This window comes from Photinus pyralis, unplaced genomic scaffold (genome assembly GCF_008802855.1).
Source record: "Photinus pyralis isolate 1611_PpyrPB1 unplaced genomic scaffold, Ppyr1.3 Ppyr1.4_LG8, whole genome shotgun sequence".
Taxonomy (NCBI): Eukaryota; Metazoa; Arthropoda; class Insecta; order Coleoptera; family Lampyridae; genus Photinus; species Photinus pyralis.
In genome coordinates, this window is record NW_022170819.1 from 14,196,162 (window position 1) to 14,210,075 (window position 13,914).

General features: G+C 39.5%; 1 protein-coding gene across 1 annotated transcript; it reads right to left on the reverse strand.

Annotated features, from left to right (window-relative positions):
• Positions 1 to 465: 465 nt before the first annotated feature.
• On the reverse strand, positions 466 to 10,659 carry LOC116179646 (kinesin-like protein KIF11-B). The gene is made up of 7 exons (XM_031499455.1): positions 10,500 to 10,659; positions 10,149 to 10,452; positions 9,938 to 10,095; positions 9,504 to 9,890; positions 3,324 to 4,932; positions 783 to 1,100; positions 466 to 736 (listed from the first exon to the last, which is right to left on the reverse strand). Exons 1-7 carry the CDS (start codon positions 10,562 to 10,564, stop codon positions 719 to 721), a joined length of 2,859 nt encoding a protein of 952 aa, XP_031355315.1. The 5' UTR covers positions 10,565 to 10,659; the 3' UTR covers positions 466 to 718.
• Positions 10,660 to 13,914: the final 3,255 nt, after the last annotated feature.

A 13,914-nucleotide genomic window follows, 5' to 3' on the forward strand; every position in this document is an offset into this window, starting at 1 on the left:
AAGCTGATTTTTTTTACAGACTGATGATAGGTACTAATAAGGACTTAACGGTGTTTGGTTTTTAAATTTTTTGTCTAATTACAATATTATCTAATTATCTTAACACTATAAGATATCTTATAATTAGAGAAAAAATTCAAAAAAGAAACACTCTCATAGTCATTGGCTGTACCTACCATTAGTCTATAAAAAAAATCAGCTTCATTCGTCCAACCGTAACCTAGTTATATCCGTAGAAAGTTCGTGAAAAACCGACTAAGAATTGTTTTTTTACAGAGTTATCAAATGCGCGCGATTTTTTTAAATATTTCTTTAAGAGTTATTATCAACGTTTTCATTTGGTGTATAACTTATTTTTTCGAAAAACAACCTTTCAGAATTGGTACCGCAAGAAGTACCCGCAGCGCCTTAAGTCATATGACCTGAGGCGGCAGACGATCGATTTTAGCATACTCTGATAGGGTAAAATGGAACTCCATCGGTTAAAATTTTGATCATTCTCGTTCAGTGGATTTCGTGCTAGCTCCCCTACTATAATTGGAACACGGCACAAGCACAACTCTTATATACAGATCTAAAAAATGTTATTTAAAATTATATTTTAAAAATAAATTTTTTAATCGATAAAAATCATGGACGTTTCGTACATATCTAAATAAAGTACATAAATTAAACAAATGCACATCATGGTGGCCTAAAATCTTGCAAAATATAAAATTCAAGATGGACCAAATCCCTAAAAAGACAAATTAGAAATAGCGCCTTATGTATTTATCACTTACAGTCTGAGTTAGAAGAAATTTGGATAGGACCTTATCCTTGGGAGTTAACTCCTTTAGATGGGTAGGATACTCGCGGCGATTTCGAACCGGAGTATTTCCAGTCGGTATGGCGTCCACTATATCGTTGTCGGTCGAGTTTAATAAGGCACTGATTTGTTGCGCTTTATTTTCTATGTTAGTCCTACAGCTGTCTCGCTCCTTTGAGTAGTCGTCTATCCTTTGGATCACGCCCGTGAGATTTTCTTCCGCTACAACGCGACCGCTCATCAGATTTGTGGATGAATGGGTTAATCTTTCCTTCATATTGTCGATGTTTGCCTATTACATACATAACTTTCAGTATGGTCATTGCCGGCATAAAAACCTATGTGATCGACATGAATATTGTCCCCGAAAAGCTGTCAAAGTGGAGGTATAAAAAGAGAGTAGAACTGTCATCTACCACAGACCTCCGGGTAAGGCTTTCTTCTACAAAATAATTACCAGAGTCCCTTCTCCTAAAAAGAACTGTATTGAACATAGGATCGGGGGTCTGGAATACCCCAAAGCAAAGGAACGCTACGAGGGTTTAAAACCAACAAACAGAGAAGGGTTGGATAACCCTGTCTCATAAGCCTCAGTACTCTCATGGTAGTATTCTGGAAATTGAAATGGAACTGTGAATTACTGGGGGGGACCCTTTCTTCCACAAAATAATTATCAGAGTCCCTTTTCCTAAGAATCACTGCAGAGAACGTAGCGGGTGGTCGGGGAGGCAGATGGAATACCTCCAGGAAAGGAAGACTTAAAAGCGCAACGACGGTTTAAAACCGACCAACAAAGAAGGGCTTGATAACCCTTTCAGTTAAGTGGCCACATCGAAAAACGACTCTGTTTCTTAGTTCTAACGGCATTTTCTGAGCCAATTTGGCCACATGGATTTTTAGGTGTAAAAAAATGTGCCGAATCCGATTCTGGATGTTGCCAGGCCGAATTTTGCACTAGGTCACAAATACAGCACGATGGCGTCACTATCTATTGTATTGTGTACTATTTAGTATTAAATTGTTTTCCATATAATTTATTACTTATATATATATGTAAGAGTTGGTTAATTAACTTCATACTTAGTTCGGAAAAATGTAGGAAAATATATCCTGTGGTGATATTATAAATATTATTATTATTATTGTCGGTGTTTCTTGTGAGAACTCAGGTCTAGCCTGGTTAACTAATCGCACGGATTAAAATCAAGTAACGATTAGTGTCTGTGTCTGTGTCTGGTGAAGTTATGTAGGGTTCTAAAGAAAAATAAAAATAAAATAAATATTCACACACTTTATTTATTATTATTATTATTATTATTGTCGGTGTTTCTTGTGAGAACTCAGGTCTAGCCTGGTTAACTAATCGCACGGATTAAAATCAAGTAACGATTAGTGTCTGTGTCTGTGTCTGGTGAAGTTATGTAGGGTTCTAAAGAAAAATAAAAAATAAAATAAATATTATTATTATTATTATATATAGGGTGTCCCAAAAAAGCTGTGAATTAATTAAATTAGTGTTTTACATTTTCCTCGGTAAATTTTGTTTGTTATTAAATTTTGTGCTTTTTAATAACCGTTGGTAAGTATTTAGGTTTTTTCCAACTATTAGAATGAAAATTTTTTAAAAAAATAATCCGAACATTTTGTAGATAAAGGTCTAAATTTATAAAATATAAAATTATATATTATTTATATAAAATTTTTTTTTCAAAAACAAGTTTTTTAGGCGGACGCTCTTATGGAAATTTACATTGGGTGCAGTGATAAGAGACACTGAAAAATCGAATGGTCAGAATAGCCCTCCTAAAAACTTGGCTCTAAATAAATTATGCCATCAACTGAAAGTGCACAAATATTTGCAAGTGCCTTGGCGACTGCTTCAATCGTAAAAAAATGAGCAGGATGATGAAGAAATTTAAGTTCCGTTAAAATTTTTGAACGAAATACAATATACATTTGCCGTCAGAATTATCTCTATATTGTTACTGTGTTGTCTGTATAATGTACCCAATATATGTTTTGCAATTTTCTGTGCCTCCTGTATGTTTTTTTGACACCTTAATCCGAAAAACTATGTAAAATGCGTCTGGCGTAAAAATTTATATATTTGGCCGCCATTTTGAAATTATCCAAAAATCAGCTTAGCAACATCCGAATTCGGGTTCAGCAGACATCTTTACCCTTATAAACGCACGTTTCCAAAATGGCTTATTAAATGCTGTTAGACTTGCGATTTATTAACTATGGCCACCCAACTATTTCTCATAAATCTCAGTACTTTCATGGTGGTATTCTGGTACTGGCAATGGAACACCAATACTCCCCAGCAACACTTTCCTCCAAAAAATAAGTGAATGTACACACTGACCACTCTTCACGCCCCCCAACGCTCGATCCTAAACTGTGGCGGTCATGTCGATAATGTAGGTTTTCATGTTACCAACGGTCAAAGCGAGTGATCACAAATGATCTCAAATAAGATGAGGTCTTTTATTCTCACATCAGCAATACTCACATGAACTTCGCCTTCAAAATCCGCCAACTTGGCCGAGCTTTCCGAACACACCTTCTCGCAGTACCTCTGTCGATCCGCGCCGCTATTTTCGCACTCCCTCATGACTTGAGTATATTTGTCGTTGCAGTATAAATTATGTTCTTCGACTATCGCCTCGAACTTCAGTATTGCACTTTTCGAATTGGCAAACTGTGTATGTTCACTGCATATGGCGGAGGCTTCTAAAGAGCCATGTTCTAATTTAGTCAAAATCGTGTCCGACTGTGTCGCGAGCTTACACCGCACGTTTTCAACGTGCGCAACATTCCATGCGTCGTGCTCCGCGCCCCTCACTACCGTCCTAGCAATTTGGTCGAAGCTCGAAGTTATGGCGTTTAGTATGGTATCTCGAAATTCGGCAGCTTGAGCGAGACTGTCTTCGTTTGCCTGAACCTTCATTTGAACACCTTGGAATAATAACCCTAACTCATGCGAAATGTCTTCCTTTAGAGTTTCCAGATCGTTAGACACGTCCGTGGCCGAAGATGCAATGAGCGAATTCAATTGTGACATGCGAAGCGATATGTTTGAAAAAAAGGTGGCGTGTCGCTGTGACTCACTCTCGAACAGTTCCCTTACGGATGAGTCAAACACTAACCTTCCCCTCTCTAGATTATCTACCAAACTGTTAGCGAGAGATTTTAGTGAAGCTGCATTCTCCCTTTTCAATTCCTCTATACCTTTGCAAGCTTCTTCCACCAACGCATTCAACTTACCACAATCTCTCTGCAAGGTGGAGTGAATTTCTGAAAATAAATTCGTAATCTCGTCACATGTGCTTCGTTGCCATTCACTCGATGAACTGATTAATTCGCGTGCTCTGCTGTAGTTTTCCGCGAAATTGGTTGCGTGGTACGTGAGATCGTGCAATATTGCATCACAGAGTTGGGCTACATGTTCACTTTTCGTTTGAATTAGGGCACTATTACAGTTGTTAATCGAATATAATTGCTCGACTTTCTCTCGTAAGAGCGCCTCGTTTAAAGTGGTGGATTTAACAATCTCGAGGAGCGAGTTAGCTTCGTTATGTAGATTTTGGGCGTTCTTCTCGTACCGATTCGCCAAGTACTCCTGCGTTTTCTTCTCCAACTCGATTTTGGCACGTAGCTCCCTCTCTTTTTCAATTTCGACGCGGGTCTCTTCGAACGACCTGTTCAGAGCCTCGTACTCCTCCTCGCATCTGACCTTTTCCTCTTGGAGAAGCTTCAATTCCTTTTCCAAATTTTGAATCTGAAGCGCGCTTTGAGTGACCTTATCCTTAGAAATTTGTAAATTAGTAACCAGGTTGTTGTAGTTGTCGCGATCCATCCGTATTCCTTCGCCCGTTTGGGCCGCCTTTATGTCACCTTTTAGACGGTGTATTTCGCTAACGTACTGGGCAATTAACGCCTTCTGCGACATTCGCTGATTCACTTCGGGCTTATTCGTAATGACCTGCGCCTTAAATGCGTAGTCCAAAGTGCTTAGAGTTTCGTCGATGCTCAATGCGCAAGGCGATATGGTTGCTATGATCACAGTCTTTGTCCTACCCCCTAAACTATCTTGCAAGATTCGAGTCAATTTTGATTCCCTGGTAAAGGAAAAAACTCCCATCAGTAAAACAGTACATAAGACATAGGACTTTTTGCACAAATAACCCTTTTCTAAGAGACTTAGTCTAAGCCTTACTTGATACATAGTTAGTTGTGAGGTCCCCCAAGGCTCACTATGGAGTCCAATGTTGTAAAAACCGGAAGGAGATTATTTTTTGTGAAATTGGCGTTTATTCAATATAATTCATTGACTTTGGTAAAACACAACTGAAGGTCACGGCCGGTTTTAAGGTAACTCAAGCTTCTCAACGAAATCAAGTAGTCCATGAAAAGTTGAGGCGACATTCACAGGGTCAAAATTTGATTATTACACTCCTTCACCCTTAAATTACCAAAAAACCCTTAAATCATTCACCGATGACGTCATCAGTGGAGCGTTTTTTTTTGGAGATTTTGAGTTAAATAGGGCGCTGGTAAGTCCGTGAGGGGTCTTAAACTTTCTAAAATGTCCATCCGCATGTGTTGGAAGCCTTTTGTCGCCACGAAAATGCGTATTTTCTTTAAATTCCATAAAATGAGAATTTTCCGCCATTTTAAAAAACTAAACGTCAAATTGATGGACGAGTTCATTTCAAGATAAACCAAAGGGGTGTCCTAGGTCGGGACTATATTTTGACGAAAATTAGTACAAATATGAAAAATTTAACGCGAGTATAGTTGTTGTAATTGTCTTTTTAGAGCATTAACTTGAGCTTTGCGGTTGGTAAAAATCATCGAGGATGCTTTTTAACGCCAAATATATAGCAACATAGTATATTGTCGAGGTTTAACGCCAATTTTCTCGTTAATAGAGTTGCGCCTCAAATATGCATAAAGTATACCTAAAACACACACTACCCTTTTTTGTACACACCGCCTCTAGACTGCCTCTACGACGGTGGCAAAAGCGACCAAACGCCAAAAGACAGCCGCGAGTTCGGCATAGCTCGGACCCTCCATTAGACTCGTCTCTCTACGTCCACGGTGGCAAACGACGTTTAGCAACGGCCAAACACACACTAAACTTTTTCAATCATACGTCCAACCTAATAAAAAACGGCGATCTTTGCGAAAACGTAGAACTACTTAAAATAGTACTACCATTATATTCCACCCGAAATACTTGTTTAAATAGCAGGAAAAACGGAGCTTGCTGGTTCACAACGATCGGAAAGCGTGTACGTTTCTTTACATCCGATTTGATTAGTCGAAGACGTAGTTTGTCTTTATTATAATAGTTTTGTGCAAAATCAAGTTAACAAAAGTTGAGTACGGAGTTTAACGCGGTTTGTAAGCAAGTGGGGCCTTTTGTGAAGGTTCTCTTATTATCAAAGTTAAAAGGTTGGACCGTCTGAACAGCCACCGGCAGTTCGTCGTTTCATTCTTCGAGTTAATGTTATTTGTAATCAAAATTTGTGTGTTAAGAGAAAACTGAAGTTCAGAAGCTCTCAGCGTTTTTGTGTGGAGTTAAGTTGTTTATTGCAAACCGTCGAAGGACCAGATTAGGATTATTAAAAGAGAAAAAAAAACTAATTTTGAGATTTTCTTATTTTATTTGTCGAACACCTGCGCGCGGGGTAATTTGTCTAAACAAGTTTTGTAAAATTTTCTTTCTTTCAGAAATGTTGTTTTCAATTATTTCATGTCATGTGTTTTGGAATCAATTTTTGTCATTGTCGATCAATTAAGTGTGTGTTTATTCGAACCCATTGTGCGACCCGGACAGTTTTCATGTCAGATTTTTCTTTTCTCGTGTCCAAGAATTGTGTCTGGAGTTAATAAAAATTAGTATAGTTAATCCTTTGGAATTTCCAGAAGTTGATCCTAGGGTACTGATGAGTCTCCCAAATTATTCGTTGAAGTCAATATTGGGATTTTTCTTTGTAGCAGATCCCGATGTTGTACAGAGGCAAATTACAACATTCTTAATTTAAAGACTATTTTATTTTTGGATTGCTGGCCAGGTGTTATATGGGTGGTGTAGTTGTAGTTGACCGCACGCCATTATTTATTTGGCGCCCAATGTAGAGCAACAGAATTTTTATGAAAGTATTGCTAGGGGCTCACGTAACTCCAATAACAACCCAGCTAAAGCTAGAAAGTTAAAAAATTCAGGAAGCAATGCAAATCTTGGGAAATTGGGAGCTCAATTGGCGATCCTTGATGTATATGAAAATAAACCAAAATTTCAGATCAACAGCACGTATGTACAGTGTAAATAAAGTGTGATTATACATCATACACTATAGGGTAGCAGCATACATATTCCTGAAGTATAAGGTTGGGGGGGGGGAGGGGATTTTTTACCGCAATGCTCTCTTATGCCTTCCTAAACCGTGCATCAGATTGCAATGAAACTTTGGGAAATGGTTGGACGTATGCCTGGCAAGGTTTTCTGATTTAGTCAAACATTCCCACATGGACGGGAACGGAGAAAAACGGAATGTTACGTTTTACAGTCGAAACTAAGGCAGATAGACTTGACATTTAAAACATAGGTTTATTTGAAGGGGTAAAGGTGTACTCCCAAAGCACTTCCCTCTTTCCTTTCAAAGAAACGATCGTATACGGAGGGGGGTCGGAGGGGGGGGGGGGTTGAATACCCTCAGCAAAGAAGACTAAATCTCGCCATTCATTAGCTGTCCGTACATTGGGGGCATTCTGCCCCCCCCGCCCCACTAGGCGTTTGCCATGTCACCTATAGCTCCAGGTAATTGTTTCAACTTGAGAAGCAATTTCTTCATCCATTAGATTCTCAGAAGTTTGTGAAGGGTTTTTCAGAACGTAACATATGGATCAGTACTGGTCGGGCATTTGGCCAGATATGACAATCAAATAGACGTTGGTGAACGACTCTATTTGAGGGTTAAAGGAACTGCAGATAGTATCTTGGGCAAATAGATCTTTGTCATGCATACGACCATCAAAATTACCACTTCCAGGTTGGGCCATGCGGCACCAGCACTTGAAGCACTGTTAAATTTGATTTCGTGCCTCAAGGGGTAACGAAGCACCCGTTGTCCGCCTTGGAGTTTCATACTCGAAGTTACTTATGACCACACCATATATTTGTGAAGTCAACCAGCTTTGCTGAACACTCGGTATCTAGAAGCGTTTTAAGTTGGGCGCTTCGTTACTATAAGTAGTTTCAAAATTTACTTATTTGAGATAGAAGTTTTGAGCCTATCGCAACGACACGCCGACCGATTTGGAATTTCCTATGTTCCCTCCCTGCAAGAACCGAATTTTGGATAGCCGAAGCTTCCGAGACCTTTGCTACCGCCGACCTCGGCCAAGCGCGCAGTCGTTCGCTTGGTGGGCGGTGGCGCTCGAGTCCGTCCACTCGTCCGCCCGTATGTTCGTCCCGCCAACGTTTATCCGCTCCAGGGATATTACTTACTATAATTTGTATTTTTATTTATTTTTCTGTTAAATTAAATTACCATTATTATTCCGCTAATATTTATTTAAATATTTGCTAAAGTGTTGGACTTAAAATAATGATTCATATGATCTCCCTAAAGTTAGGAAATGTTAATGTGTACATTGAGGGATTAATCTGCAGATTAACAGTTCTGATTAAGTGCGAAAAAATCTTGGAAAGACCAATACAAATACGTGATTCACGTCGTCTCTTGTTTCTCCCCTCTCACGGTCTGATTGCGCAGCATTGCACTTGCTCGCGCTTGGTCACGCCCTTCTATTTTCAAGTTGATCCAGTTGGTTTTTTTCACAATTTAAATAAGATTTGTTATATTGAGTAAATTGAGTTAATTTTACTGAGTATGCCAAATTAAACTCGAATGTTTTATTTTCTAGCAATGTTAAATTGACATTTTAATAGATTTGAATAAGTAGGCTAAGTTGCTCTTTAACCGCAAGAGTGGATAAAGTAAAACAGATGATTATACATTCTAATGATATCTGTCATTCTTATTCCAAATGGGACGCGAAGCACGATATAAAATGACGTTCAGAAATATGCTACACTAACACCAGTAATCATTATACTAGAATATAGAATCCTATTTAATACCATTTAATGTACTGCAACATGCAAATTACATCAGATGAAATTGGTTTTAACGCAAGCTAGCGCATAGGTTTACCTAAGCCCGATTGGTGCGCAGTGAAGTGGACTGCAGTAGTCAGAGTACCTGGCTCGAATCAGAGTTAGCATTGATATTTGTAAATGTCTAGTAGATTGGGTTAGTAGAGCAGGCTTGACTGAAACCCCGCCCACTTAAAAATAACGACAAATAAAATATCTGAGTCCAGTCGCATCAAATCAAAAATAATCCTGTGTTCAGACGGGATTACTTATGATCAGAGTATTAAGGCATTTGATTGGCTCCATAGTGGATGTGTTTATACCCTGATTGGATAGTGTAGTGTCAAAGGTATTACCCAATCACCTTTCTTAAACACCAGGATCAGGTGTGTTAATGACTATCTTGTATAACTAACATGAAACCTTCAGTCTCTGGGAAGATATAAATTATTATTATTATCATTGCTTTTTATACTCGCTCAATAGTTTTGCACACACCGAACGCCCCTTGAAACTTACCTAAACGGTACGTGCAAGTTATTTTCAGCTAATGCCTTTATAACACGTCCCAAAGTAAGCAGCGACTGATTTATATTTCCCGCCTCTCTGGCGCGCTGCTCCATCGAACCGGACCGGCCGATATTCTCGCTACCGGCCAAATCGACTAAATTAAGCTTCCCTGTCTTGGTTACCTCTTCGCCGTCATCGGTCGGCTTGCGCATGTGCACGAATATCGAGAATACGGCGTGAGATCGACTGGAACGGTCGTTCATGTACGTGGACGCCGTATATCGTTTTTGAAGACCTTTCTGTAACAACTTGAACAGGTCGTGCTTGCTATGTACTGTAATCTCGGAAAGGCCTTGTATGATTACCGCCCCCTTATTTCGGTGATTTTCAAAAATTCTGTAAAAGCACGATTAAGCTTGGGCGCAATTAAGTATAGGTATCACCTCATTGTAGTAGTACCCTCACCGTCTGTTAGTAAATCTCGAAGATCTTCATTGTATATTTCTAAATAGGAGCACTGTACGGAATATGGTTCTTGGACCTTCTTTAATTCGTCGAACAACTTTTCAATGACACGAGGTATGAGTCCGGCTGCATCATCCTGCAACAGAATGGTGCTGTCTTCTCAAAATAACTAACCTTAACTCCGCTCACCAAAACCGAGTCAGTCCGAGAATTTGCGTTGTGACAGTCCACAGGGTCCAAATACGACAGGCTACCCGTCATCGTATAGGTCTTCCCCGTCCCCGTTTGACCATAAGCGAACACCGTGCAATTGTAACCGGCCAAAATTTCCGATAAGAGCGGTTTGGCAATAGTCTGATATACGTAACATTGCTTGCTGTCCGGGCCGAAAACGCCGTCGAATGTGTACTTTTTCTTATTGTTCAGATTCACGCAGATGTCTCGGGATCTGATCTCGAGAGCTCGGGCCGGTTTCTCGTTCTCGTGAAAGGGCCTAGATATGTGAATAGGTAATAAGAGATAGCTGAGCGTTTTATTTACCTTAATCTAACGTAAGCCCTTATAGGTTGGTTCTTCCCTTCATCCACCTTTTTGGAGGCGTGCATTTCGGCTTTTGGTTAACTTAAATTATAAAAACACAAAATTGTTATGAACTAAAAAGACGTTAAAAATTCAAACCACCGACGCTAGCTTCACGTGAAGCCAACTTCATTACGATTCGTCTCTGCGCTCATGTACAGGGTGTCCATTTTTCGCGTTCAACGTCCTTGGTTAAAACATTATACAATGTTTAAATTGAAGAAAAATTGCTAATATCATAATTCATAATTAAATAATACTTCAATTACAATGTCTCTGAAATGCCACCCAATCTTTTGATGCTACTACACGGAGTCATTGAATAAAATATGACGGAGCGTAATCCGACCGAGACCGAAAACAAGTGGTTTTATCGATTTTTTCAAAACATACTTTTCTAAAGATCATTAAATGCCATACAATTTATATATTTGTAACAGGCAGACTCGAAAAGCCGCAAGGCAAAGCAAGAGCACAGCTGGCAAGAGCGTAGAGGTGATACAGCGGCCCTAGAAAACCTTCAAAGCTACTGTCTCTTCTTGTTCATATTGTCCGTGTGTGATTGGGAAGAACTGGACCATCGTCAAAATTCAATACAAATGTGACGGCTGTGACGTTGGAAACCACTATCGTCTTGTGCACTCATGCAATTATATACATCTACTTCCCACTATAAATCTCGTCTTGGTGGACGTCCTTGCCGTCTCGCACATACCAAAGATAATAGCAATGATAATATTATCTTTGCACATACTTACCAAAAAAGGATTGCAAAAGATGCTTAAAAATTGGCTGACAAGGCTGATTTTGAGTCACGGAAAAATCTTTTCCTGTTAAGGCCGCCTAAAAAATAATATCTAATCCTCTTGTACCGAAAGTTAAACCGAATATTACTTTTGGAGAAGTTCTTTAAAGAGAGCGAAGCATTGAATCTAAAGTATCTGACCGAGATTGATGCGGTGCCATGACTCATGAAGCTTCTCGCTGCAACTGACACTATAACTCCAGTGTACACATATATACTTATTAATTTTCCATCATTGTTTTTGGAAATTATCATCAGTGTTTGGAAAATGCCTTAACTTTTACGGTTTTGAAAACGTTTTCATTTTTGGTGTAAATATTTGCTCAATTTATGGTTATGTCTTCATTGCATGTTCTTGGCCCGAGATTAAATTTATATTTTTGAACATTCATTTAAATCTGCATAAATTATTGAATTGTTTGCTGTATGTAATTTTCCATTTTGCTTTTAACAAAAGGATTTTTTTGCAATGAGTCAAATCTTGTGCACTTTACCCTTTTTTGCAACCGCTGTATTCCCTAAACTTGTTTTTAACCTTGACTGCAACCAACTTTACGTACCTATGCATCTAGCACGTGTTCCTTTAATTATTTGGGATTTATTAATCAAGGGCATAATATAGAGAAAATACAATTGTATTTCCTCTATGTCAAAGGTCAAGACTGTTGAATAATTGCACTTGGTATTCAATTACTTTTCACATATATGTGACTGCGCCATCAAAACGTATTAAAGGGTGAGAAAGAGGGAGCATATAGGAATAATAATTATCCCTCTAGGAATTAAAGGAAAATTACTATACAGCTTTTGGTGAAGTTCTTCCCCAGAACCATGAGAGCCAGCTCGGCCTTTCCCCCCGGTCCTACATTTTTCACCAAAACGTGTACAGCGCTCACCGCTCTTTTTTGACAGGGAGCCTCCATAAAAAATGATCATACGAGTAGTGAAAGCTATAAACGTTTTGGTGGAAAATGTAGTGCCAAGGGATTTGGGGGGTATATACCCTCCTAGGCTCCTGTCCCCCCATGAACGAAAACTACAAGGGTCTGATGATGAGAGGTAAAAATAATACAGGGGGAGGGGCAGAATGGAATAGGTATCCCGGCCAAGAAAAGAAAATTCAATAGTACCCCGATGCCTCTCAATGATTTTCTCCCCTAAAACCTGAGAACTGAACTCCCACCACTTCCTGGGGGTTTTCCAAGCGCCTACATTCCCTGGTGCAACAAATTGTTCCTCAAAACATGTATAGCCCTCATCACTTAGATGATCCTGACGTAATACAAGGCGGGAGAGAATGGAATCCTCCAGGAAAAGAAAATTCAAATGCAATTAGTACACCCTACTGGCCCTTCCGTGAAGTAACCTCCCTGAACCTCATCAGTAGGTAATAAACTCTTTCTGGGGCGAAGAAAAAATTGAAATCTTGAAGAAGGCGGATATTAGATGTGATTTGTGAGTGAGGCATGTAGTAAATGTCCATCGAAGAAGGAGGGGCGAAGGGGGAGGAGGAGTATCAGGAAGGCTTGCAGGATGTTTACGGAAGACGTGAAAGCGTTTGCGAATGAACGAAACAGGGATGAGAGGGCAAATAAGAAACGCAATGAGGAAGGCGGCAATGACCCATGAGTCACAAAAGAAACTTTTGTGCACTCAGTTCACTTCAATCACATGAACCCTAAAATGTTTAGAGGGCCGTTAGTGTTATGAAAACAGGGCCGGCCCATGCATATGAGGCGCCGTTAGGCGAACATGTCATATTGACTCTTGGTACAGAGGGGGGGGGGTACATGTAGGAGCCCGCTTCTCCTTATTGAAGTTAGGAGTTTCATCTTCATTGTCTTGAACTTCAACCAGAACTGTCATGCACATCGATAGGCATGAAAGGTCAATGAGGGCTATTTAAAATCGAAAATCAAATTTGATCTTCGCAAATCTTCGCCTCTTGCTCACAAGCGGCTTAACGATTATTTTTCTTTTTTTCGTCTCTCTCTGCCCCCCGTTTCTTATCTTCCCAACCAGATGGTTTCTTTTTCTGTGAGGACATTTTCTACGTATTTTTTACTGTATTTGACCTTCCGTAATTTACACAACAATCCTGAAGATAATAAGGGGTTGTTGAAGAGCAGAGGTATTTAGGTGGGCCACTCTCAAATTTTGGGCGATTAAGCGATTGTTGGCTATCCTAAACGGGCGATAGGGAAAAACTCCCAAACAGACATATTCAGCTTCACGTACGGATGGAGCTGAAACAATGGTATTTACTCCAGAGAACTGTGAGCTACCATATCACCCAACCATTAGGCAAACTTCCTACTGTTTTCAAATTAGGGTATCTAGGACTAACGCTCAGTGCAAGTGAAGTTCTTAAGCATAACATAAAGAACAAAACTATCAGAATCTTCAGTAACAGTAGAGCTGGCTTGCAGGCACTTAGTTACTATAAAATTACCTCGCTAGGTTGGTTTCTGAATGTCACCATGCCCTAGAGCAAGTAGCATAAGCAGCAACACCCTTGAGCTTGAATGGGTCAAAGGACATGCTGGAACGGAAGGTAATGAGAAAGCCAAT

Bases quoted from the DNA above. Each gene is read 5' to 3' on its own strand.
- LOC116179646 (XM_031499455.1), bottom strand. From the start codon at position 10,564: ATGCACGCCTCCAAAAAGGTGGATGAAGGGAAGAACCAACCTATAAGG. The intron at 9,891-9,937 runs GTGATACCTATA...GTGCTTTTACAG, and splicing joins GAGGGTACTACTACAATGAG to AATTTTTGAAAATCACCGAA. The intron at 4,933-9,503 runs GTAAGTTTCAAG...TTCCTTTACCAG, and splicing joins AACTTGCACGTACCGTTTAG to GGAATCAAAATTGACTCGAA.